Genomic DNA, 26,950 nt, shown 5'->3' with positions numbered 1-26,950 from the left:
CCAATATTTTTCCATCAACAAAAGCAACTCTTTCCCCTTTATCTTCTAAACAAATAATAGAAAGAAAATTCTTTTTCAAACCTGGAACATATAGAATGTTGTTGAGGTTCAACATCGATCCATTTTCCAGCTTCAACGATTTTGATCCCAGGCCTCTAACAGCATAGCTTTTGTTGTCACCCAATTCCACTACATGAGAAGATGGCTCCTTTGATAGTGTATGAAGTTGTTTACTTTCTCCTGTCATGTGTCTTGATGCTCCACTATCAATGATCCATGCATTGTCATCATTAAGAGAACCTGTAAGAGCAGCCAAGTATCCTTGACTTTTGACCTTGTTGAATAAATAATGGATGACCTTCTTGATCCAGCTTCCAGCAATGTTGATACCCATTCTTATGTAGTTCATCAAAGAGGGAGAATCCATGCCAACAAAGTGATCTTCAACTTTTCCTGACCTTAGCTCTGATACCATGTTGGAAAATCAATGCAAATAGATTAGGGTTTGATTCTCCTTACTTGATAATTACTTGTGAGTTATGTTGGCTTCTTTTACTTTTTTATTATCTTATCTTTCATCAAGCAATTACCATATTATGTATGTATGAAGATCACAAAACAAGAGACACAAGATGTAGGCACTATGCCAGGGAAAAACCCCCCTCGAGGGGAAAACCTAGTCAAAAACTCTCTTCCTTTCAATAGTATTCTTTAAGACTTTTCACCCTAGACAAAGACCAAACCTTCCCTCCACACCAAGTCAGCCTCCCAGATCTTCGGCCTCTTTCCAGCAGCACTTCCTTCCCAGCAACTTCGACTATGTAGCAGCTTTCGGCATCAGGCAACAGCAGAACGTGGAAGACTTCGATCTCCGAAACTAGGCCACGAACCAAAGAGAGAGAGACTCCAAAATTTTGATTTTCTTCTTCTCCTTAAACTTGACCCAACTCACATTTCATTTTGTTTCCGTAGACCCACTTCGCACTTCTCCAGCTTCCTTACAGATATCGAACTAACTTGAGATGAGATGCTCCAAATGAATTCGACTTGCTTCTATTTATAGGCTCCAAGTGAGGTCAAATTGGTGTCCTTAGGCCGACTTGGTGTGTAGGTTACATAAATTATATTTGACTCAATAGTAAACATTTTTACATGATTCAAAAGCCCAAGAATGGTCTCTTTAAATGTACAATTACTCTATAGACTCAATATTAATCCTAGGAGTCCACAATGGGGAATTTGACTAATATAATGATAACCCAAGCATGAAACCCGTGATTTAATAAGTCATTGATACAATAATAAAAATTATTTTCTTTATTCTTTTGACAAGTACATTTTATGATGACTCAAATACATTAATGAACACTAAACCTAGTTACATTCTCCAACACATCCTTGTACAAAATGGAGAGACAATATTTAGCAATGCGTATTAACTTTTAAGTCATATGGTGGAGGTGGGATCTATATAAATTTAGGATTATATATATTGAGGAAGTCATATTCCTACATTTACATGTATATCCAAAATCAAGGGGCAGCAATTAAGAGGCAGCAGTAATCATAATAAACATTATTATATTAGTAAGCAAGCACATCAATTTATCTTAAGATTAAAGAGGGCCACTCTAAAATAACATTGTTATCTTGGTACTATCAAGAAGTTGTTTTGTGTCAAATACAGTTTCATTTAAATTAAAAATTCATCATAAAAATAAATAGGGTTATCTCAATTGGTTCAAATGGATTGTTTCAAGGCACCACTCCAAGGTCTCTTGTTCTAATATAGCTGGGGTTCAAGTCACACTGAGTCCCATTGGATTGCTAGCTGCTATCATCGCCAACAGTTGAGCCAACCTCTATTTGGATATTTGAAGGAAGATGGGGGGAAACCTGCAAGGTTTTCCTTGAAAAGAAATATATAATCCCTCCATATGTTTGTGAACATTGTAATAATTAAACATCCCAAATATCATTATGTGCTGGTACAAAATTTACCATGTACGTACCTCACAATGTAGTTGGCCAAATTATGCACCAAAGAAGGAACCATTATTTTAAGCATACTTGCAACCTGAACCAACAGAAGTAAATTCAACCTTAACCATTTGAATATGTAATAGGTAGTCAAAATAAGAAAAAAGAAACTATAGAGATATGATGAATTAAGAGTTAAAACATTAACAAATAAAAGAAATACTATTGAAAAGAATAGAGGTGAAATGAATAATTTAATGAAAAGAAAACCAATTAAACAAAGATCCAACCAAAAAAGGAAACAGTGCTCGAGAAACATTCACATTAACCTAACCTTATTATTGACCAAGTCAAGAAAGGAGATGTCGAAGGATAAATACAGCCAAGATCCAACGATTTTCAAAGTTTCTCTTTCACTTTTTTAATGTGATGGTTTACATATTGATCGAGCGCTTTCTTCAAGTTGAATCTAACGATTCTCTCATCTTTGTGTTCATAATTCATTCAGTATTTCTGCTTCTTTCGATAAAGAAGTTCCATCTATATTGGTCTCCTTATTTATGTTATTCATTACCCCATGGTGATAGAGGCTATAGAACTGGGTTATTCATTGGTAGCTATTTTTAACACAAAAACACAAAGAACTATTTAATAATGTCTTTTATCTGCTTACAATTACTCTTGCTTCTATAGAAATCAGGAATATGACCACCATGAGGATGTTGAAAAGTAACTAGGTTCGGTCTTCATAATGACGTGTATAATAGTGATTTTATGTAATTGATGAAAAGAAGAAAAATAAATTATTATTGTAGTGCTTGTCTCATGGATTTCATGAGCAAGGAATTTTATGTTAGTGATGGCTCCCATTGTGAACCTTTAGGATTTATCATCTAGTCATAAAAGTCAATTTGAGTCTATGTCACGTATGAAGGACCCTTCTTGGGCATCTTACACTTGTGTATGAGTTAATAGAAATGTCAAGTATCCCTCCAAGACCAAGCACAAGCATTAACTTCAAGTCAGCTTCAAAAGTGGAAGTAATTATCTCTCCAATGGACATGTCAGCTCAGCTTGATATCGATTCGGCTTATTACCTTGGGAAACAACTATATATAGTGCAGTGCATCTTCATTTCAGGACAGATTTTCACAGATCACAATCTGAATTGCGAGGGTCATTTAGGGAGCCGAGTTACCAGCGAGGAAGGAAGAAAGAGCAGCGAGGAAGTTTGTGTTGATTTGGGACTGTTGTAATATTCCTAATTAGCTATGGCTAGTTAGAATATTCGATTTTGCTCAATTTTGCCTTCTATAGTTATTTGTAAATAAAAAGGTGAGGAAAAGGGGACATAACTCACTTTTAGAATAAAAAGTCACTTCCTAGTAGCACAATGTTGTGACTTAAAGGGGAGCCAAGGGGGCCAAAGGACCACGTAGAGATGGGGCCCACGCAGACACATGGAAGGACTGCGCGAATGGAAAAGGAACACGTGGCAAGAGGGGATTACGTTGGAGGAAGTGAGCCTTGGGATTGAGAGAGACCAATGCTATAAAGGAGAGAGGAGCCTCCACATTTTTGCATTCAGTTATGAGCATTTGAGCTAATCACTTCGACTTGGAGCACTGTTTAGCCTGTCTGCAGCACTGTTTAGTGCACTGAGTGTCTCCATTCAGAGATCTCACCCTTAGCCCCGGGGGACTTCGAGTGCCTACTCAGGCAAGGTAGTTTCAGCAGTCTTTTTGCAGTAGTTTTGATCTTTGGCATTGAGGTGGAGCTAAGCATTGGAGGACTACGTAGTCTTGAGAGAGAGGAACACAATTCTTCTGGGGGCAGTTCTGGATTGGGGGTTTGCGGAGGAGTTGAGCTGGGAGATTGAGCAGGAGATCAGCTCTTGCATATTGGAGGAGTTTGGCAGAGTTTTAGGCAGTATTTTGGAGGATTCTACTCAGTGGCAGCGCAGAGCCTTGAGGCATTGTGTGATTCCCCAAGGGGGCGATTTTCGGGGGTCAGCCATTTCAGAAAAGCATTTTGGGTTTTTCTGGGTTTTTTTAGTAGAGGCTGATTCCAAAGTTTCAGCATTTTCTGAGGAAAGGAACAGCCCCAAATCCTCATTTGATTTCTAGCAGTAGCAGCAGCACGGCAGTTCTCCAGCAGCGTCCACGTAGTTCAGAGAGGGGCCATTCCTTTGCTATTCTGAGTGTATTTCTTCACTTGCCTGGTGCAAGTCGAGGTGCCATCTTTTTTATCACCTCCTGTACTCATTCCATTACTCAGTATAATAAAATGGCTTAGCATTTCTCTCTATATTTCTCGAGTTTCTACTTATATTCCATGTTTATATTATTATATGCAGCACCACTGTTATTTTTACCACTTTGAGCTTCCCAATTATTATATCATTTGTACGTATTTGGTTGGAGTTTGCTGGGTTTGAGGGATATCTCGGAAACGGGATATTACAGTGGTATCAGAGCATAGATCTGGCTCAGCGTGTGGAGCTAGCAATCTATGACACCGGGGGAAAAACCCTACATCTGTTACAGAGGTAGGAGATATAGAGACACCGGGCATAGGTTGGAGAACACCTACGGAGAGGGAGACTGTGTTCCGGTGGTGGACGCAGAATAGGAGAAGCTTATGGTGGACGAAGAACAGAAGGAGCCTGTGGTGGACGTAAAACAAGAGGATCTGATGGCAGATGAGGACGAGAGGAGATTTGCGGACATGCTGCTCAAATCAGTGTAGGATCTGTCGAGGCAGATTGAGGTGATGGGGCAAAGATTCACAGCAGTGGAGGCTAGACAGCATGAGAACCCAGGGGTTTTCCACGTTGGTGAGGGATCGGGTACATCTCACCATTTTCCAAAGCAGGGTGCCACTCAGCATGATATTACTCCGCAAATGGCCTCACATGCCCCTACACGCTCTACCATGCCCACTTTCCTAGGAGCAGACACGGGGGTCGGAGCCCAGCAGGAGGCAGAGCCCGGTCATATGGGCGATTATTTTGCAGAGTACCAAGCCTATGGGCAGGAGTTCAAGGACGCTATTTCATTCAGAGATTTTGTTCAGCTCCAGCGGGATAGTAGACCCCACGACCATCACAGAGGACACCAACATTATCACGATGGAGACACCCACCGCACAGCTAGTAGATTCCACTTGCCTACGTTTGATGGCTTGTCAAACAGTTCGGCAAGGTCTTGGGTGGAGAAGCTGGACATCTATTTCCAGCTTAACCAGATGTCGGCGGCAGAAGCCATCAACGTGGTGACATTACATTTGGATGGTGAGGCCCAGGATTGGTGGTTCCATAGGATGGTTACACTCGGGCATTCCACAGTGACAACGTATGCCAAGTTCACCAGGAGATTAACGAAGAGGTTTGACCGAAGGGATCCAGAACAGCACTTTATTGAGCTGATGAGGCTCAAACAGACAAGGAGCCCAAAGACCTACATTGCGGACTTTTTGAGGGTTTCAGTGATGGTGCCAGATCTATCCATGGCACGGAGGATCTACATGTATGTTGAGGGGTTAGCACAGCCACTTCGGGGTCTAGTCAGATATGCTAGACCAACCACACTTCAGGATGCTATTAGCAGGACCAGGTATTTACAGGATGTCTTACCCAGGACCCGTACACCTTACCCCCAGCGTTAGGCTTTCCAGCCTAAGGGGAAGGATGTGAGGATTCCGCCTCCGAAGGGGAATCCAGGACGAGTACAAATTGACGATGATGCTAGGAGGGAGTTGAAGAAGAAGCGGTTGTGCTTCACCTGTCAGGAGTCGTGGGCACCAGGACATAGATGTGCTGCTGGCAAAGCACATTTTATTGAGGTCTTCTCTGAGAACAGCAAAGAAGAGGATGAGGAGGATGATGTGGAGGCAGGAGATAGTCACGCCGTGCAGGGACCCTTGCCGCCTCCACCACCAACAGCAGGAGGTGCAGCTTTTGCACCTACCAGAGGAGCCCTTGCAACATTGCAAGGAGTTCCTAAGTATTTGACGTTGCGCGTACGAGGGACAGTACGTGGCCAGCGAGTATCAGTTTTGGTCGACCGTGGGGCAACCCATAACTTCATTGATGCACAGATGGTTGAGCGAAGAGGTATACCGACAGAGAGCTTCGATGGGTTTTCAGTTTTGGTCCCAAGAGATCAGACCATGGTGTGTGCTCGTTACATCCCAGAGTTATCAGTGAAGATGGGCACTTACACACTGACTAACCACTTTTTCGTGGTCAACATTCCAGACACCAACATAGTATTGGATGTCTAGTGGCTCATCACTCTAGGGAAGGTTACTACATATTAGAAGGCCCTAGAGATGGAGTGGGATGATGAGAAGACAGGGAGGCATGAGAAGATACGGGGACAACGCACATATCTGCCTCAAACTGTTTCAGCTCATCGGATGGAGGCAGTCTTCCGGAAGGAAGACATAGAGTGGGCAGTGGAGCTGCGTGCATCAGAGGCAGGGACTGATCACAACAGCCTCAGGTTCTTTTTGGAGCAGAAGCAGCTACAGAAGAGGTAGCAGAAGTGCATCAGTAAGATCCAAGCATATGACTTTGACATTGAGTATGTCAAGGGGAAGAACAATGTGGTAGCAGATGCCCTTTCACGTAAACCAGCCACGTTGTCTCTTATGAGCTTGGACGCAGACTGGAGGGCTCGACTCTTAGTAGAGTACTCCAAGGACAGATTTGCATGTGAGGTTCTGGATGGACAGGTGGCGGATGACAAGTACAGGGTGGTCGATGAGATCATCTACTACAGGGACTGGATCTTCTTGACTAAGGGGTCTCAGCTCAAGAAGAAGATACTCCAGGCATCACATGATTCACCATTGGCCGGCCATCAGGGGTTTACCAAAACCTACAGGGCCATTAGAGAGAGGTTCTCATGGAAGGGCCTCAAGGAGGACATACTCCAGCATGTCCGGGAGTGCGATGTTTGCCAGAGAAACAAGGGGGAGATGAACCATCCCGCAGGATTATTGCAGCCTCTTCCCATTCCGGAGGGGAAATGGGAGAGTATTTCGATGGACTTCATCACAGGGTTGCCCATGGTATAGGGCAAGGATTGCATCTTTGTCGTCGTTGATCGACTGACGAAGTACTCACACTTTTTCGCCATATCCGTACACTACACAGCAGCACAAGTGGCTGAGTTGTTCTTCAGAGAGATCTTCAAGTTACATGGTCTACCCAAGACCATCACCAGTGACAGGGACAGCCATTTCATGGGCGGATTTTGGCAGGAGCTATTCCGGTTGGTGGGGACGGAGTTGACACCGAGTACTAGTTATCACCCACAGACAGACGGGCAGACAGAGATAGTTAACAACTGGTTGGAGGGCTACTTGCATAACTATGTCAGCGGGCAGCAACGAACATGGCTTAAGTGGCTGCATCTGGGGGGGTATTGCTACAACACTAAACATCACATGTCCATCGGTATGTCACCATTCTATGCTTTGTATGGATATCATCCCTTATCTTTTGTTGACATGATGTTTGGTGCTAGCAAGGCTCCGAGAGCTAAGATTTGGATCCAAGAGAGTCAGGATATTCTCTGAGCTATCAAGGATAATATGGCTACAGCACAGAACCAGCAGAAGTTGTATGCCGACAGGGGTCGGGTGGAGAGACAGTTTGAGGTGGGGACTTCGTCTACCTACAGTTATAGCCATACCGACAGTCGTCACTGTAGCAGAAGGGGGCTAAGAAGCCCAAGCCCCGCTTTTATGGGCCATGCAGGATGATACGCAGGATTGGACAGGTTGCATATGAGTTGGAGCTGCCCCAAGGCAGCAAGATTCACAACATCTTTCATGTATCATGCCTCAAAAAGGCATTGGGGCAGCATGTGACAGTGACAGATGAGCTACCACCCATGGATGATGAGGGGCATTTGGTGTTGTAGCCAGAGGCTATCATTGATACCAGGGAGAGGCAGCTGCGGAGCAGGACAATCCGGGAATTCTTGGTGAGGTGGAAGAATTTACCGGATGAAGATGCCACTTGGGAGAGTGAGAAAATTTTGCAGCATCCATCACTTCAGTTGCTTGAGGACAAGCAACATTTTTCCGGGGCAGACTGTAATATTCCTAATTAGCTATGGCTAATTAGAATATTCGATTTTGCTCAATTTTGCCTTCTATAGTTATTTGTAAATAAAAAGGTGAGGAAAAGGGGACATAGCTCACTTTTAGAATAAAAAATCAGTTCCTAGTAGCACAATGTTGTGACTTAAAGGGGAGCCAAGGGGGCCAAAGGACCACGCAGAGATGGGGCCCACGCAAACACATGGAGGGACTGCGCAAATGGAAAAGGAACACGTGGCAAGAAGGGATTACGTTGGAGGAAGTGAGCCTTGGGATTGAGAGAGGCCAATGCTATAAAGGAGAGAGGAGCCTCCTCATTTTGGCATTCAGTTATGAGCATTTGAGCCAGTCACTTCGACTTGGAGCACGTTGGTTGTTTAGCCTGTCTGCAGCACTCTTTAGTGCACTGAGTGTCTCCATTCGGAGATCTCACCCTTAGTCCCGAGGAACTTCGAGTGCCTACTCGGGCAAGGTATTTTCAGCAGTCTTTTTACAGTAGTTATGATCTTTGGCATTGAGGTGGAGCTGAGCATTGGAGGACTGCGCAGTCTTAAGAGAGAGGGACGCAGTTCTTCTAGGGGCAGTTCCGGATTGGGGGTTTGTGGAGCAGTTGAGCCGGGAGATTGAGCAGGAGATCAGGTCTTGCATATTGGAGGAGTTTTGCGGAGTTTCAAGCAGTATTTTGGAGGATTCTACTTAGTGGCAGCGCAAAGCCTTGAGGGATTGCGTGATTCCCCAAGGGGGCGATTTTCGGGGGTCGGCCATTTCAGAAAAGCTTTCTGGGTTTTTTTGGGTTTTCTGAGTAGAGGCTGATTCTAGAGTTTCAGCATTTTCTGAGGAAGGGAACAGCCCCAAATCCTCATTTGATTTCTAGCAATAGCAGCAGCACGACAGTTCTCCAGCAGCATCCATGCAGTTCAGAGAGGGGTCATTCCTTTGCTAATCTGAGTGTATTTCTTCACTTCCCTGGTGCAAGTCGAGGTGCCATCTTTTTTATCACCTCCTGTACTCATTCCATTCCTCAGTATAATAAAATGGCTTAGCATTTCTCTCTGGATTTCTCGAGTTTCTGCTTATATTCCATGTTTATATTATTATATGCTACACCATTGTTATTTTTACCACTTTTAGCTTCTCGATTATTATATCATTTGTACGTATTTGGTTGGAGTTTGCTGGGGTTTGAGGGATATCTCGGAAACAGAATATTACAATTGTTTCGTTGGGCCATCTTACCTCCACACAATAAATTGCAGACCTATACATTGCAACAGAGAAGGCCGGGGAAAGGTGAAAGTCTATTGCAGCAGTGAAAACAGAGGAAAGGTGAAAGTCTATGGAAGCATTAAAGGCCAAGAAGAGGAGAAGTCCATTGCATCAGTGAAGGCCGAAGTCTGTTACAGCAGTGGTGCAGTCCTCCTAGGGAGCTGAAGTGGAAGAAGGCTGAAAGTCTAAAGCAAGCCAAGGTTGAAGAAGAAGTCGAGAAGGAGGAAGGAGTAGAAGGTGGACTATCGTTGACAAAGGAGCTTTGTGTCTTGGTCTTGGAGAGGCAAATAGGTCAAGGGTCTTGGTCTTGGTATTCGTCAATTGGAATCTCTATAAGAAGAAGAATTTGTTCGGGTTTTCCTCTCAAAGAGAGAAGTTTTGGCCCTAGCTGATAGCCTATATTTTGTGTCTCTTGTCTCTTTATGGTTTATGCATTGGTAGTTGTTTGATGAAGAAGAACACTAATAATCTAAGTAAAAGAAGATCCTAATCTAAAGAAGTAAAAAGCACTCACAAGCAGTTACTAATAGAAGAGAAATCACATAATTACTATGCCCTAGATTTCTCAACATGGTATCAAAGCTAAGGTGACTAAATCAAGGAAGGTCATCTTATCAAGGGACACTCAAGGATCAAATCTCAAGGAAGGCATCAAAGCAAAGATCATCTTGAAGTCAAAGGAAGCATCATAACCCTAGATCAAAGAAGTCTACAAAGTAGTATTGGGATCATCATCAAGAGGGAGAAGGCCAAAACCCTACATCTACTCAAGTTAAAGTGTTTTGAAGACTATTCATCCAAAGGAAGCTAGATCAAAAGGCGGTGTCATCTCACTCTCTGTGGGATCAAGGATCATTCTTGAAGAAAACTACCTTCATCAAGGAGAAGTTTTCTATCCTCTATATCATCATCAACATCAAGGAAGCAACAAGAAGAAGGAGCATCCTATCAAGTATATTTATGTCCACATCTGAATCTGTCAAAATGTCTTTTTGTAAGGAAAGCAACAAATTGGTTGGGGCTTCAAACTATCTTGCATGGAAGAAAAGGACAAATCTGAATCTCATTGAAAATGAGGTTATGGAACATGTCAAAGGTTCTATCACTAAACCAAGAGAGGAAGATGCTCAAGCTCTTGTCAAATATATGAAAGGGAAAGTTAGGGCTCAAAGGATTCTCATAGAATCCATCAAGGATCCCCTCATCCCATATGTATCTAAACTCGAAACTTCAAAAGAAATCTATGACAAACTGGTAGAGTTGTATTCCGAAAGCACTACTGGAGAAGTCATCTCATTAAGGCAAGAAATCTACAAGCTGAAGATGTCAAGGAAAGATGGAATATCCTCATACTTTGTCAGGATATTTGAGATCCGAGATCAACTACAAGATCTAGGAGAAGTCATGTCTAATAAAGAAATGACTACAGTGGTATTAAATGCACTACCGAAGGAGTTGGGTAACTTTACTTCGAGTATTTATGGGAAGAAAGAAGCTACTCCATTCCAAGATCTATGGTCACTGTGCAAGATTAAAGAATCTAGACTAAAAGTCAAATCTGATGTGGGAGCAAGTGAGCAAAATCAAGTTATGCTGCAATGACAAAAAGAAGGGACAATTTGGAAAGTTTGGTCCTCAAAAAAAGAAGAACATGGCTAAAATACAATGTTATGGGTGTCAAGAATATAGCCACTATAGGAGAGATTGTCCTATGCTCAAGAAGGAAAATAACAAAAGAAGAAGAGAATAAGCACACATCAATAAGGAAGTGGAGGAAGCTGAAAAGAAGAAATCCAAGAAGGAGGATGTAATAGATCTCCACTATTGAGATAGTCTTCCTCACATAAGTTCTTTTCAAGTTCCTAAGTCTTTTGTTGTAAGATATGGCTATCATGATTCACTAAGTAAAATAATGGGATGCATCAAGGCATCATAGAAGCATTGAAAGCAAGAGCTCGGGACATCATCATAGAGAAGCATGAAAGACAGTTAGAATCTATGGAAGTCAAGGATATAGCTCTTGGGAATCTCATTGAAAACACAAGTGGCAAGGTCATCTAGTACAAGGTTCATCATACATCTGTCAAATGGAAACATTTGTTGATGGGGATACTTTAGATCCTCAAGATTCTCTGATGGAATCTTCATTGAAAGGTTCATTGATCATGAGGGGAAGCAAGTGTTTCATCAAGAATTTCAAACTTGTGGAATTCATGGGATGATGGTATGATGACATAAAAGTGAAGCAGATCAAGGGATTGAAGCTCTTTCAATCAAGGAAGTTGTTGCAAGAAGTCTAGATGACCCAAAGGAAAATGAGGTATGTATGCTTACAATCTATATTGAAAAGTCATGTCATATGGTTGCAAGTAACATGGACCAATGCTCTATCTTAAGAGCATGATCAAAAGAAAGGATCTCCTCCCTCAAAGGAATGCATAAATGCATGGGTCACATGTTCACTAGATGAAATCAACATAATATGTCCTCATATGAAGTATGGCGTGGTTGACTACAATTGAGGAACTCTGATTGGAAGCTCTTGGGAATGAAATGTGTGAAGAAAGGAAGAGATCGTGGAATATGTAACCATGGAAAAGGCAATCAATGTCCGAAAGACTAAGAATATTTGACTAGGGTATCTCCATGGAAGATATGAAGACTCGTATGGAGTCTGAAAAAGAAATAGACCCTTGACAATATATATCTTTGGGAGATGTGTCGATATGTATGCAATATGTTGATGCAAACTAAAAGATGTCATGATGAAACACCATCTCAAACGTAATGTTGATTTTAATGTTCCTTCCTTTATTTTTGAATAAATATCTAGATGGGTTTATGCAAGACTGTCGAGGAAGATCTATGGATATCTTCCACCACTAATGCACATGAAGTAGGATGAAAGATCCTTAAGGAACTATGGCATGAAGAAGGCAGCATGGCATGAAGGAAGACCAGATATGGACTAATGGATCACTTTCTTATGATGACATGATTGACTCATGGATGAAAGTGATGGATGGTCTATGCCCTAAGAAGAAGCCCCACTCTTGAGTGACAAAAAGAAGTTTATGACATCGTGAGGAGGAGTTCGTCAAGCATCTAGTTGTCCCATCATCTCCGCCTAAGGAGCTGTTGTAGGTCCATAATTAAGGGGGAGCCTGGAAGAAACTTGGAAATTCCTAAACCAAGAGGACGCTTAGGTACATTCCTTCTGTAAGAATGAATACATCCCTTTATTGGAATAGATATGTCCTCCCTAATTAAGAGGGAGAGATAAAACCATTATTCTTGTCTTCACTTGGGAAGACAAAATGGAGGATTGGGTAAACATCTGGAATTCGATACTCTTTGAGGATGAGTTAGGGCATCCAAGATAAGAGTAGTTGTAGAGGACCGATATTCTTTGAGGACTGGGAATCCAAGATAAGAATAGTCCTGGTGGAACACACCCTGAGAACCTGGGTGGGGTATGTTCCAAGAGAGACAATGATGAGGGTGTTTATACATCAATGGTCTCGCCGGCATTGTGCTCAAATCGTGGAGAGATAGAGTTGTTAGTCAAGCCCTTGCTATGTGACAATGTTGGTTGATATGATGCTATACAGATGAGTTACGAATCCGACTCTTATGAGAAATTCTTCAGATTGAAACTGACCCAGTACCATTATGAATACCTCCCTAGTTAAGAGGGAGAGTTGAAATGTAACTAGGTTTGGTCTATATAATGACATGTGTAATTGTGATTTTATGTAATTGATGAAAAGAAGAAAAATAAAATTATTATTGTAGTGCTTGTCTCATGGGTTTCATGAGCAAGGAATTTTATTTTAGTGATGACTCCCATTGTGAGCCTTTAGGATTTGTCATCTAGTCATAAAAGTCAATTTGAGTCTATGTCATGTATGAAGGACCCTTCTTGGGCATATTACACTTGTGTATGAGTCAATAGAAATGTCAAGTAGCCCTCCAAGACCAAGCACAAGCATTAACCTCAAGTCGGCTTCAAAAGTGGAATTAATTATCTCTCCAACTGACATGTCGGCTCAGCTTGATATCAAGTTGTTGATTTGGGGTAGCATCGGATGTGCTCTAGCCACGAAAATTGGTGGAGGCTAAAGCACATGAGATCTCCAATACCCAGAAAAAGTTTGGGCGGATTCTAAACAGTTTGGGAGATATTAAAATAATCAATATTTATAATGGAGTCCCTAAGTCTAAACTTAGGAAAAATAAAATATTAATGTGAATTAATATAAAACTATCTTAGAAGGGTCCAAAAGTCAAGGATCAAGCCAGAGTTAATCTTAGTCGTTGATTAGGGACTTAATCTCGGTCGTTGAATTGTCAACGAGAAAAGTATAAGAGGAGGCTTGAGGGTCACTTGGAGAATACACCAAGTTGATCAAGAATTTGATTTTCTGGGCAGGGCTTGCGGAGGAAATCGAAGGAGTGACCAGAGTTGCAACTGAGGGGCAGTGAATACAGAAGCAGAGAGGCAGAGAAGGTACCGGGAGCATCAGCGCAAAAGTCGGGAGAGAGGGACGCAAAGCCAGCTAGAGGCCACGTAGAGCCAGCTAGAGGCCTCGCACAGCCAGTCAGGGCCCACGCAGAGCCACCCAGGAGTAGCACAATGCCAGAGAGAGCTAGCGTGGGTGACGCAGAGACTCTAGAGGCTGACACAGGGCGAGTTGGGGTGATGTTGGGCTAATGCTAGGTTAAAGAGGCTGACGCAGTCCCTAGAGTCAGACGCTGGAGATTTCGTTGGGTAGATTGGAGTTGAGAGGTGTGGGATTGTTCATCGGGGTTTTACCTAGAATATCTGTCTCCGACTGAGAGGTACTACTACCGAGAACATTCTCTGTTGGGGAGCCGGTTTGGCACCCAGATTGTATTCTGAAACTGCTCAATAATAAAACCCTCAAATAGCTACACCGGTTTTCCCGCATTGGGTTTTTCCAGGGACATTAGTCCAAAAATAACAGTGTCACTTGTGTTCTTGTTTTCTCCTTCAGTTGATGATCTATATGTGTTTAGCATGTACTTGTATTTATTTTCAGTATTTACACGGCAAATAACTTGTTAATTAATAGAACAAGTAGGAAGAAATAAATCAGAAAGTACATGGAGGATTTCTAACAATTAGACTTAGAAATTCCAACATGGTATCAGAGGGTGGTTGCAAATCATAGGAGAACTGAGGGCATCAGCCGAGCAGAGCAGTAGCAGCAGAAACAGTTGTCCCAAGTGACAGAAGTTGTTCCTAGCGGAGAAGCAGCAAGGAAGGGGTGACGCAGTGCCTATGTCATCAAGTTTGAGCTGGAGGAGGATCAACGCAGTGGCAGAAGGGAGCAGACCTGACCTACGCAGTGCCCTGTCATCTTTCCCAATCGGGAAGGATTGACGCCCGTGGCCAGGAGGTACATATTTTGCTGGTGTCGAGATTGCACAGAGCCTAGAAGCTCTAACCTTCAATTTGTTGAGGCATAGGAGGCTGTGGGTAAGTTGCAGAGTGAAGCTGGTGGGATACTGTGGTCAGAACATTACCTAACAAGGCAAGACCAAGGAGGAGGGAGTTGCTACCGAGGATTTCTAGCCAAGAAATCTGGATCAATGGTGCAACCGCACTAACGATCGGAGTGGGAGCATCTCGAAATTGGCAGAGGGGTTTCTAGTAGGGAAATCGAGGCTCAGAGGAAGTCACACCGAGAACTTCCATGAGGGAAGTAGAGGAGCAGCGAAATGGTAGTGAATGGGGTAACAGACTAGGACAGACTGGGTGAAACCTCAAACTTCGTAGTCTAGAAGGCCAGAATCTTGTCCGTTCTAGACAGAAATCGTCTCAAGCACTTCGCCTTGAAGACTATAGCGATCCCAGTTGACCCAGCTGAGAACGATAAGTACGAGGAGGCAATGGCAAGGGCCAAGTGCATCATCCTTGACGGGGTCAAGGACCATGTAGTACCACATATTGCCGAAAAGGACACGACAAATGCAATGTGAGAGGCACTGAAAAAATTGTATCGGCATACTTCCGTGCAGAGGCAGATGCTCCTAAAAAATCAGCTATGGTCATACAAGATGCAGAAGGGAGAATAGATCGACACCTTCCTTGGTCGATTGAAGGAGATCCGAGATCAGCTGACTTCCATAGGGGCCATGCCGGATTAAGAATTGATGGTGAGGACAACCCTGAACACGATCTCAAAAGACTGGGAGGTGTTTGTCCTAGCATATTGGGCAGGTCAACCCTTCCTGATTGGGAGGAACTGTGAGTGACTCGTCGTCAAGAAGAGATCAGAAGGCTAACCAAGGCAGGAAGCAACGACAAGGGGGTTAGAATCAAGAAGGAGGAAGAGGAGGATGCTACCCTAGCATCTAAGGGAAAGCAGGAGAAACGGAAGAAGCAGGACCTCTCCAAAGTCAAATGCTTCCGCTGTGGGGAACTGGGTCACTATGCAAGCTAGTGTCCAAGGAAGAAGAGCAAGGGAGAGGCTTCCAAGACCAAGGTTGCACCAACAAGGGCGGAGAAGGAAGTGAAGACAGATGATGACAATGCCACGAGTGCTCACACGCCACTTGAGAGGAAGTGGGGAGACATCGAACTGTAGTCAAACGGACTATAGGTGAGGAGGGGCAGGATCCTCGAGGTACCCAGCCTCTTGGATTATACCTTGCTACGGGAGCCCCGAAGATTAGTAGTACTGGCGGATGTCAATAGAGACAGATGCGGATGGAGCGACAGAAGGAGCTACAATGCAGGATTCCCAGGACAACGTGAGGCAGCAGTGCGAGATGCATGGAGTTGTTGCAGCAGCGCAAAGGTCGGAGAAGGGGCACTTGTCAGCGACAGAGGGAGTTTCAGCATCATGGGTGTCTCTAGCTTAACAGAGATGTCAGGGTTGGGAGATCAGTTACTTACTTCTCAGTAAGTGAGTTGCAGTGCAACAATTAGCAGTGGCAGTGCTATGGGCAGCACGATGCAGCGTGAAGAGAGGAGTTGATGTAGCAGTGGCAGTGATTGGGCCATGGACAGCAGTTAATGATGCAACAATGGAGAGGATGTTGGGCAGCAGGCCTAGCATCAACACAAGGACCGATGCCAGATGATCAGGGTGATGGTCAGTGAGGAGTGTTACTAGAGCACAGCCCTCCCTAAGAGGGAGTGTTGATTTGGAGTAGCATCAGATGTGTTGTAGCCACGAAAATTGGTGGAAAGGCTAAAGCACATGAGATCTCCAATACCCAAAATGGTTTGGGCAGATATTAAACAGTTTGGGAGATATTAAAATAATTAATATTTTTAATGGAGTCCCTAAGTCTAAACTTAGGGAAAATAAAATATTAATGTGAATTAACATAAAACTGTGTTAGAAGGGTCCAAATGTCATGGATCAAGCCAGAGTTAATCTTAGCCATTGATGAGGCACTTAATCTCGGCCTTTGAATTGTCAACGAGAAAAGTATAAGGGGAGGCTTGAGGGTCGCTTGGAGAATACACCGAGTTGATCAAGAATTCGATTTTCTGTGGCGAGGCTTGCTGAGGAAATCGAAGGAGTGATCAGAGTTGCAGCTGAGGGGCAATGAATACAGAAGCAGAGAGGTAGAGAGGGTACCAAGAGCATCAGCGCAGAAGCTGGGAGAGAGGGACGCAGAGCCAGCTAGAGGCCACGCAGAGCCAGTCAGGGCCCACGCAGAGGCAGCCAAGAGCTGCGCAGTGCTAGAGAGAGCCAGTGTGGGTGATGCAGAGGCTCTAGAGGCTGACGCAGTGCCTCCAGAGGCTGACGCAGGGCGAGTTGGGGTGATGCTAGGCCAGAGAGGCTGACGCAGTCCCTAGAGGCAGACGTTGGAGATTTCGTGGGGCAGATTGGAGCTAAGAGCTGTGGGATTGTTCATCCGAGGTTTTAGCCGGAATATCTGTCTCCAACTAAGAGGTACTACTGCCGAGATCATTCTTTGTTGGGTGAGCCGGTTTGGCACTCAAATTGTATTCTAAAACTGCTTAATAATAAAACCCTCATATAGCTACACCAGTTTCCCCGCATTGGTTTTTTCTGAGGACATTAGTCCAAAAATAACGTGTCACTTGTGTTCTTATTTTTTCCTTCAATTGATGATTTGTATGTGTTGAGCATGTACTTGTATTTATTTTCAGTATTTACACGGTAAATAACTTGTTAATTAACAGAACAAGTAGGAAGAAATAAATCAGAAAGTACATGAAGGATTTCTAACAGTTAGACTTAGAAATTCCAACACAAGTCGGCTTATTACCTTGGGAAACAACTATATATAGTGCAATGCGTCTTCATTTCAAGACAGATTTTCACAGATCACAGTCTGAAGTACGAGGATCATTTAGGGAGCCGAGTTACCAGCGAAGAAGGAAGAAAGAGCAACGAGGAAGTTTGTATTGATTTGGGACTGTTTTGTTGGGCCATCTTACCTCCACACACACAAAATTGCAGACCTGTACATTACAACAGAGAAGATCGAGGAAAGGTGAAAGTATATTGCAACAGTGAAGGCCGAGGAAAGGTGAAAGTCTATGGAAGCAATATAGGCCGAGAATCGGAGAAGTCCATTGCAGCAGTGAAGGCTGAAGTCTGTTCCAGCATTGGTGCAGTCCTCCTAGGGAGTTGAAGTGAAAGAAGGCTGAAAGTCTAAAGCAAGCCAAGGTTGAAGAAGAAGTCGAGAAGGAGGAAGACACAGAAGGTGGACTACCATTGACAAAGGAGCTTTGTGTCTTGGTCTTGGAGAGGCAAATAAGTCAAGGGTCTTGGTCTTGGTATTCGTCAATTGGAATCTCTATAAGAAGAATAATTTGTTTTGGTTTTCCTCTCAAAGAGTGAGAGGTTTTGGCCTTGCCTGATAGCCTATATTTTGTGTCTCTTGTCTCTTTATGGTTTATGCATTGGTAGTTGTTTGATGAAGAAGAACACTAATAATCTAAGTAAAAGAAGATCCTAATCTAAAGTAAAAAGCACTCACAAGCAGTTACTAATAGAAGAGAAATAACATAATTACTATGCCCTAGATTTCTCAACAAAGGATACCATCACCAATGCATTTTGTTGCAAATTGATCCAAGATTGTACTGCATTCCCTTGTGCCATTTTCAATTCACTGCAAAACGAGGCTTGTTGTACTTGGAAGACAACCTTTCTTTGCATCGTAACACTCAATAAACTGTTACTAGGAGACATTGATACTTACATCCTATATTGCAAGAAAATTCTAGTACATGCCCATCAATGATAGCCCGAGTGATTTAGACAAATGATGTTAATGTTTCTCACCTCAGTTTGAATCCTAACTAAACCATCTAGTACGGTTTGCGGGCTATCAAATTAATCCAAGGGGTTAAAGTGGGAGCAATGCAACACGATCTTTAGTGTTGCCGATGATAATGTGCTCTAGTCACCGATCCCCCTTTAATTGAAAAAAAAGGACTTAGTTACGGCAATTTCTAGAGGGCCATACCAAGCTCATTTTTTGTTCATAAACGCAAAAACACATAGCTGTCCAATACCTATCTTGAGTTCTAGTTGTTAAGGGTCGAGTTTACCGCAAACCTTTGTACATGGTCGGTCAGAATATTTGTTTGGTTGTATTTGTGTATACACATTGTTGCTTGTGTCATATATACTGCTAGGTTATTGTAAAGTAGAACTATTATGACATAGTGGAGTTGTAGAGAGGTTATCACAAAAAGTTGAATCTTCTAATTCAACCAATTATTGTGTACCATCAGTCAAGGCCTATGAATTGAGTCGGCTAGTCACGATTGTACACTCCTCGACGTACTTGTCATTATTAAGCTAAACATGGAGAAGACCTTCAAAACTACCGTTAATAAATTTGCAGCAAAAATTAACAGATCCCTTTCCAAGGGGATACTTACCTTGCTATAGCAAGACCTGCAACAGAAAGAACATGAGTTGGGGCACAATATCTTTAAACTTGGATCAGATTTAAAACACATGATGGTCACATGGAAGATTCTTTTCAAGCTTGATGAACTAGATGCACTCCCTTCCAAAGTGAGACAGTTAGAAGGGAAGAAACTAATTTGGGCTCTAAAAACGACCATGCTTGCTCTCATACAACACAAGTTCTTGGAGGAACCTTGTGAAGGGTATAGACTTCCATTTGCATCTTGTCTCAGAAACATCATGAGACTAACCGCCCCTATAGCTCCTTACAATGATGATGTTATGAGGAGAGTTTTCAGACTGATACTAAAGACTTTTTAGGACTTGGACGACAGTGGAAGCTCTACCTTTGGGAAGAAGCTTGAGATTTTAGGAGGCATGGCCATGGTCAGAACATATGAAATCATGTTTGATCTGGAGTGTGATGGCTTGATTCATTAGATATTCCAATGCTTCTTTAGCATTAGGAAACATCATTCTGACAGGGTCATAACACATATGGAGTCCATTTTGTCTTCATGTATGGGAGGTCGTGATGCCATATACAGGGAGTTGCATGCTAGATAGCTGAGCATTTGGAGAGAACAACTGATCTCACCTGCTACTTATGAACTAGCCGAAATATTGGTTGAGCAGAACACTGAGCTGCTTAGAAGATAGTTGACCAGGGAGGAGTTGCTTCGGTTTGGTGGATCATGCAGCAAGAACGAGCTTAGGAGGAAGGGACTTTGCTTCATCTGTAGGGGACCTTGGAGAGCTGACCACTCATGCTTGAGAGACATTGAGGAGACGACAGAGGTAGAGCATGTGCAGATTTCTTCTGACCTTCAAAGTCAGGATTCTTCTTTGGACAAGTCCATGGGTTCATACAAGGATGCCTCTAAGGAGCATGAGTCATGTAGAGTTGTTGACAACAGGCCAGATTTATATGATGAGCAGTCAGTGGACCGTGTCGGAGACATTCAAGAATGTGTGTCAGCAATGATGAGTCAGCATGAGCAGCATATGATGGAGCATGAGTCAGCTGAGGAGAAGGATGCACTCAGTATGCATGATGAGCCTTTTGGGGAGAACCAGTTGGAGGTTCATATTGAGCATGTGATGGAGAAGGATGGGCAGCCACCCTTGGGGTTGTGAAAATTCGAGGAACCAATCTCCTACTGCAACAATTGATTATATTTCTCCTACTGAATCAAGTTATTTACAGTATTATGCCGTAAACATCGAAATAAATACAATTGTAGCCTTCACAACTTAAATAATATGCGGAAACAAGAACTCAGCAAGAAAGAAATAGCACACACAAGTGACACCATTGTTTTTGGACAAATGTCCCCGGAAAAACCCTATGTGGGATAATCGATGCAGCAGCGGAGGGTTGTATTATTTTGTAGTAATTTCTGAGTACAATTCTTCGGATGCACAAACTGGCAATCCTATACAGAGATCTAATTGGACAAAAAGATAGTGAGATGATCTCACTCGCTCACTGGGAAATCCGGCACTGATCTGCATTCGAGATGAGCCTCTGTGTTGTCTCTGCACAGTACTGCGTCACACCCACGCAGTTACTGTGTCACTGTTGTTGGGACTGCGCTGCAACTACTTTCAATCCTCTACTCCTTGGAAACTTCGGCCCTCTAGCCTCCCAGACTCGCACCTCAACTCCAGCACTACATCCTGACTATTCCTCAGCAAAAATACAGACTCCCTCTAAAGCTTTGCGATGCCACAGCGTAGCTCTACGCTGCCTCTGCGTGGCCCAACACTGCCTCTCCGGACTACTCTTTGCCCTCTCTGCCTTGCACTCTCCGAATCAGGAAAACTTCCTCCGGAAAATTATCCCTGCCCCTCAATGCAAGAATCTACTCGATGACCTCTCTGACTGCTTTGTGCTTCTCTCTTGATCCCACTCAATGTGTCTTCCAAATGCCCATCGAAGTCCTTATAATCTTCTCGTTGAGTAATCAACGGCCCAGATCAAATTCTAATCAATGGCTCAGATCATATTGACTTGATCTCCATCTTTTGCTAGAAGATTCCCACCCAGTTTCATTAATACCCTTTAATTATTTTAATTTCCTAAGTGTAGACTTAGGCATCCATTAAAAATAATTAATTATTTCAATAAAACTATCTCCGGGTGGAATTTCCCAAAACAATTTATGGGTATTTTGGAATACATGTGTCCTAGCCTCCTTGCAAATTTTGAGGCTTAGAGCACATCCGATGCTAGCAAAAATCAACACTCCCTCTTAGCGTAGAATGTACTCTAGTAATGCAACCTGCTGATGCATCACCCTGACTCTATAACATCTCCCTCTGCACTGTTGATGTTTGACATCTCTGCCCACCAACTACTACGCAAATGTTGCATATGTGTTGTTGTTGGCCCTGCCACTGCCAACATTGCATCTACACTGCAACCCTCTGCAGATATTGTTGTTGTTGCAACAACAACGGAAAAGCATCCAAAATACTGAACCAAAGGTGTTCAGCATGTTGCATCTGTTGCTGGAGTTCTGACTGTTGCTAGTCTTTGCGCTGACACTCTGAAGTCTCTACGTTCCTGCTGACTCTGCACTATGCCAACTGCACTGCTGCCAACTCTGCGCTGCTCAGAACCTGGCGCTCCTAGCTACTGCAACTATCACACCGACACTCCTCTGCAACAATTGACACTAGTCCATCCTGCTACTTCTTGATATGGGCTCCCATAGCAAGGTATTGATCCAAGAGGTGGATTCCTCAAGGATCCTGCCCATCTACAATTTTTTCGAACTACAGTACTAGCTCACCCCACCTCTACCCTGGAGGTATCTAGCCAAAATCATGGCAAACTCCTCCTCCGTGACCCTTGCAGTTGCAGCCTGCGGATCATGTTTCTCGTCCTTGTCCTTCCTCTTGAGAGGACACTGCATAGAGTAGTGACCAAATTCACCACACCGGAAACATTTGATCTTAGAGACATCCTTCTTCCGTCTCCGCTGCTCCTGCTGCCCCTTTGATGTAAGGGTTGCATTCTCCTCCTCCTCCTTGGGCTTCGTCCCACTATTGTTGTTGCCATCAATTTTACACTTGTCTAGTCTCAACTCATCTCTTCCAATTGAAGAGCGGCCCACATCCCTTCCCAATCTGGCAATCTCTCTTTGCCCAGGATACTCTGGACATATACTTGCCATTCTTCTGATTGAAATCAAGGCCAACCTCACCATCTCGGTAGGTTGAGACGATGATCCTACAGCTACCAACTGATCTCGGACTTCCTAAAGCTTTGATAGGAATGGATCAATGCATTCCCCCTTCTACATCCTCGTGGATCTCATTTTCTCCTCCAAGTACATCTTCCACTGCTCGAAAGATCCTTGATATAACGTAGCCAAAGAATCCCACATATCTTTGGCAGTCCCTTTGCCAGCAATGTGACATACAACATGATCCCTCACTCCATCAAGGATCAACCGCTTGGCCTTCGCCATTTCAGCCTTGTACTTCTTGAGTGGATCTGCATCTGCAGGTTCAGCTACCACACTATCGACATAGACTTTGAGATTATGCTCATCTAGAAGGCAGGAGATCCTAGCCCCCCTGATCACATAGTTGGATGCTCTGTCCAATCATCTTGATCTCTAAGCCCATTAGCTGCCATCTCTGCCAACAATAGTCAAACTACTCCTTCTCTCCTCTGCACAGCTGCTAGGCTCGTTTACACACTCCCTGATGGAGTTAGTAGATCTACTCCTCGCTACTGCTGCTCAGCAACTGAGAGATAGAATTCGTTGGCTCCGCATTCACTGAGGAAGAAATTCCCTCGAAAAGTGTCTTCTTCCTTCTTCTGACATTTTTTTTCTTCCCCAGCAAACGCTGCAGAAAATTGTGTTCCACCTTAAGACTGCTCTACGCTGAAGCTTCTATTGCGTTGCTCCCTCTGCCACTGACAAATCTTGATATGGAAATCTTACCTCTCTGTCAACTCACTCAGAGAGAGATCTTCCTTGAGAATCTTGTCGTTGTGGCCTGGACTGCTCAATCCTCTAGGGATTCGATCTGTTGCCTATGCAGCACTTCGATCTCCCTCCTCTTCAATGCTCGGCTCTTCCGGTCTGCTCTCTTGCTTCACCTGCGCTGCCATACCATGTGAAAAATTGGGGACCCGATCTACTAGTGCAACAACTGATTATATTTCTCCTACTGAATCAAGTTATTTATAGTATTATATGGTAAGCATTGAAACAAATACAATTGCAGCCTTCACAACGTAATAATATGCGGAAACAAGAACTGAGCAAGAAAGAAATAGCACACACAAGTGACACCATTGTTTTTGAATAAATCTCCCCAGAAAATCCTAATGTGGGAAAAACGGTGCAGCAGCTGAGGGTTTCTAATATTATGCAGTAATTTCGAAGTACAGTTCTTCAGATGCCCAAATTGGCAATCCTATACAAAGATCTAACTAGACAAAAAGATAGTGAGATGATCTCACCCTGTCACTCGGAAATCTGGCACTGGTCTGCCTTAGAGATGAGCCTCTACGTTATCTCTGCGCAGTACAACGTCACACCCATGTAGTTAATGTGTCACTGCCATTGGGATTGCTCTGCACCTCCTCTCGATCCTCTACTCGCTGGAAAACTTCGGCCCTCTAGCCTCCCAGTCTCACACCACGGCTCCGGCACTAGATCCCTACTGTTCCCCAATAGAAATACGAACTCCCTCTAAAGCTCTACAGTGCCAAAGCGTATCTCAACGCTGCCTCTGCGTGGCCCAGCGCTGCCCTCCAGACTACTCTTTGCCCTCTCTGCCTTTGCACTATCTGGATCAGAAAAACCTCCTCTGAATAATTATCCCTGCCCCTCACTGCAAGAATCTACTCGATGATCTCTCTGGCCGCTCTCTTGAGAAATCGATCTCTTGATCCCACTCGATGTGTCTTCCAAATGCCCATCGAAATCCTTATAATCTTCTTGTTGAGTAATTCTAATAATGGCTCAGATCATATTGCCTTGATATCTGTCTTTCTCTAGAAGATTCACACCCAATTTCATTAATACCCTTTAATTATTTTAATTTCCTAAGTTTAGACTTAGGCATCCATTAAAAATAATTAATTATTTCAATAAAACTATCTCCGGGTTGGAATTTCCCAAACAATTTTTGTGTATTCTAGAATACAAGTGTCCTAGCCTCCCTGCAAATTTTGATGCTTAGAGCACATCTGATGCTACCAAAAATCAACACTCCCTCTTAGTGAGGAATGTGCTCTAGTAATGCAAACTGTTGAAGCATCACCCTAACTCTGTAACATCTCCCTCTGCGCTATTGATGTCTGACATCTCTACCCACCAACTACTGCGCAAATGCTCCATCTGTGTTGTTGATGGCCCTATCACTTCCAACACTGCATTTGCACTGTCATTGTTGCAACAGCAACGGAAAAGAATCCAAAATACTGAACCAAAGGTGTTCAACGTGATGCATGTGCTACTGCAGTTCTGACTATTGCTAGCCTCTGCGATGACCCTATGAAGTCTCTGCGTTCCTGTTGACTCTGCACTATGCAAACTGCACTGCTGCCAACTCTGCTCTGCGCTACTCAAACTGTTGCTCCTAGCTACTACAACTGTCACTCTGGCACTCCTCTACACCAACTGATACTGGTCCATCCTACTATTTCCTGATATGGGCTCCCGTAGCAAGGTATTGATCAAAGAGGTGGATTCCTCAAGAATCCTGCCCAACTACAGTTCTTTCGAACTATAGTACTAGATCACCCCACCTCTCCCATGGAGGTATCTGGGAAATCATGGCAAACTCCTCCTCCTCAATCCTTGAGGTTGCAACGTGTGGATCATGTTTCTCGTCCTTGTGCTTCTTCTTGAGAGAACGTTGTGTAGCGTAGTGACTAAATTCACCACACCAGAAACATTTGATCTTAGAGACGTCCTTCTTCCGCCTCCGCTACTCCTATTGCCCCTTTGATGCAAGGGCTACATTCTCCTCCTTCTTGGGCTCCGTCCCACTGCTGTTGTTGCCACCAAGTTTGCACTTGACTAAGTCTCGCCTCATCTCTTCATGTTGAAGAGTGGCCCACATCCCTTCCTAGTGCGGCAATCTCTCTTTGCCCTGGATACTCTGGACATATATTTGTCATTCTTCTGAGACTAAATTCTGGGCCAGCCTCATCATCTCGGTAGGCTGAGGCACTGATCCTACAGTTGCTAACTAATCTCGAACTTCCTGAAGCTTTGATAGGAACGGATCAATGCGTTCCCCCTTCTGCATCCTTATGGATCTCATTTTCTCCTCCAAGTACATCTTTCGCTGCTCGGAAGATCCTTCATATAACGTAGCCAAAGCATCCCACATCTCTTTGGCAATCCCTTTGCCATCAATGTGATATACAACACGATCTCTCACTCCATCAAGGATCAACTGCTTGGCCTTCGCCATTTCAACCTTGTACTTCTCGCGTGGTTCCGCATCTGCAGGTTCAGCTACCACACTATCGACATAGGCTTTAAGATTATGCTCATCTAGAAGGCAAGAGATCCTAGCCTTCTAGATCACATAGTTGTATGCTCCGTCTAATCGATCTTGATCTCTCAGCCCATTAGTTGCCATCTCTACCAAGAAAAGTCGAACTGCTCCCTCTCTCCTCTGCGCAGCTGCTAGGCTCGTTTACACACTGCCTGCTGGAGTTAGTAGATCTACTCCTCGCTGTTACTGCTCAGCAACTGAGAAATAGAATTCCTTGGCTCGGAATTCACTAAAGAAGAAATTCCCTCGAAAAGTGTCTTCTTCCTTCTTCTGACATTTCTTCTACCCCAACAAACGCTACAGAAAATTGCGCCCCACCTGAAGACTACTCTGCACTGAAACTTTTGTTGCGTTGCTCCCTCTGCCGCCGACAAATCTCAATCTGGAAATCTTACTTCTCTCTCAACTCACTCAAAGAGAGATCTTCCTTGAGAATCTTGCCCTCTTGGCCTGGACTGCTCAATCCCTCTGGGGATTCCATTTGCTGCCTACGCAACAGTTCGATATCCCTCCTCTTCAACGCTCGGCTCTTCTGGTCTGCTCTCCTGCTTCATCTATGCTCCGATACCATGTGAAAAATCGAGTGCACAATCTCATACTGCAGCAGTTGATTATATTTCTCCTATTGAATCAAGCTATTTACAGTATTATACGGTAAACATTGAAATAAATACAATTGCACGCTTCACAACATAAATAATATGTGGAAACAAGGGCTGAGTAAGAAAGAAATAGCACACACAAGTGACACTGTTGTTTTTGGACAAATCTGCCCGGAAAAACCTAATGTGGGAAAACCGATGCAGCAGCTTAAGGTTTGTATTATTATGCAGTAATTTCTGAGTACAATTCTTCAGATGCCCAAACTGGCAATCCTATACAGAGATCTAACTGGACAAAAATATAATGAGATGATCTCGCCCTGTCACTGGAAAATTTGACATTGATCTGCGTTGGAGACGAGCCTCTGCGTTGTACTGCGTCACACCCACGCAGTTACTATGTCACTGCTGCTGTGACTGCACTGCACCTCCTCTCGATCCTCTGCTCGCTGGAAACTTCGGCCCTCTAGCCTCCCAGTCTCACACCCTGGCTTTGACACTACATCCCAA

At 43.6% G+C, this 26,950-nt stretch overlaps 1 protein-coding gene across 2 annotated transcripts in view; it reads right to left on the bottom strand.

The window, feature by feature from the left end:
• The window catches only part of ERA1 (Prenyltransferase family protein), a 381,172-nt gene that overhangs the window by 109,972 nt on the left and 244,250 nt on the right, over nt 1-26,950 (bottom strand). For both annotated transcript variants that reach the window (XM_089416732.1, XM_089416731.1), the window contains one exon: nt 2,013-2,077. In XM_089416732.1, coding sequence (XP_089272858.1) covers nt 2,013-2,077 — 65 coding nt within the window. The remainder of the gene's footprint in view (nt 1-2,012; nt 2,078-26,950) is intronic.

This window comes from Pinus tabuliformis, chromosome 3_2 (genome assembly GCF_031772625.1).
Source record: "Pinus tabuliformis cultivar Carrire ecotype Pingquan chromosome 3_2, CPIR1, whole genome shotgun sequence".
Taxonomy (NCBI): domain Eukaryota; kingdom Viridiplantae; phylum Streptophyta; class Pinopsida; order Pinales; family Pinaceae; genus Pinus; species Pinus tabuliformis.
Note: the sequence above shows the minus strand (reverse complement) of the source record. Positions and strands in the feature narration are given on the sequence as shown.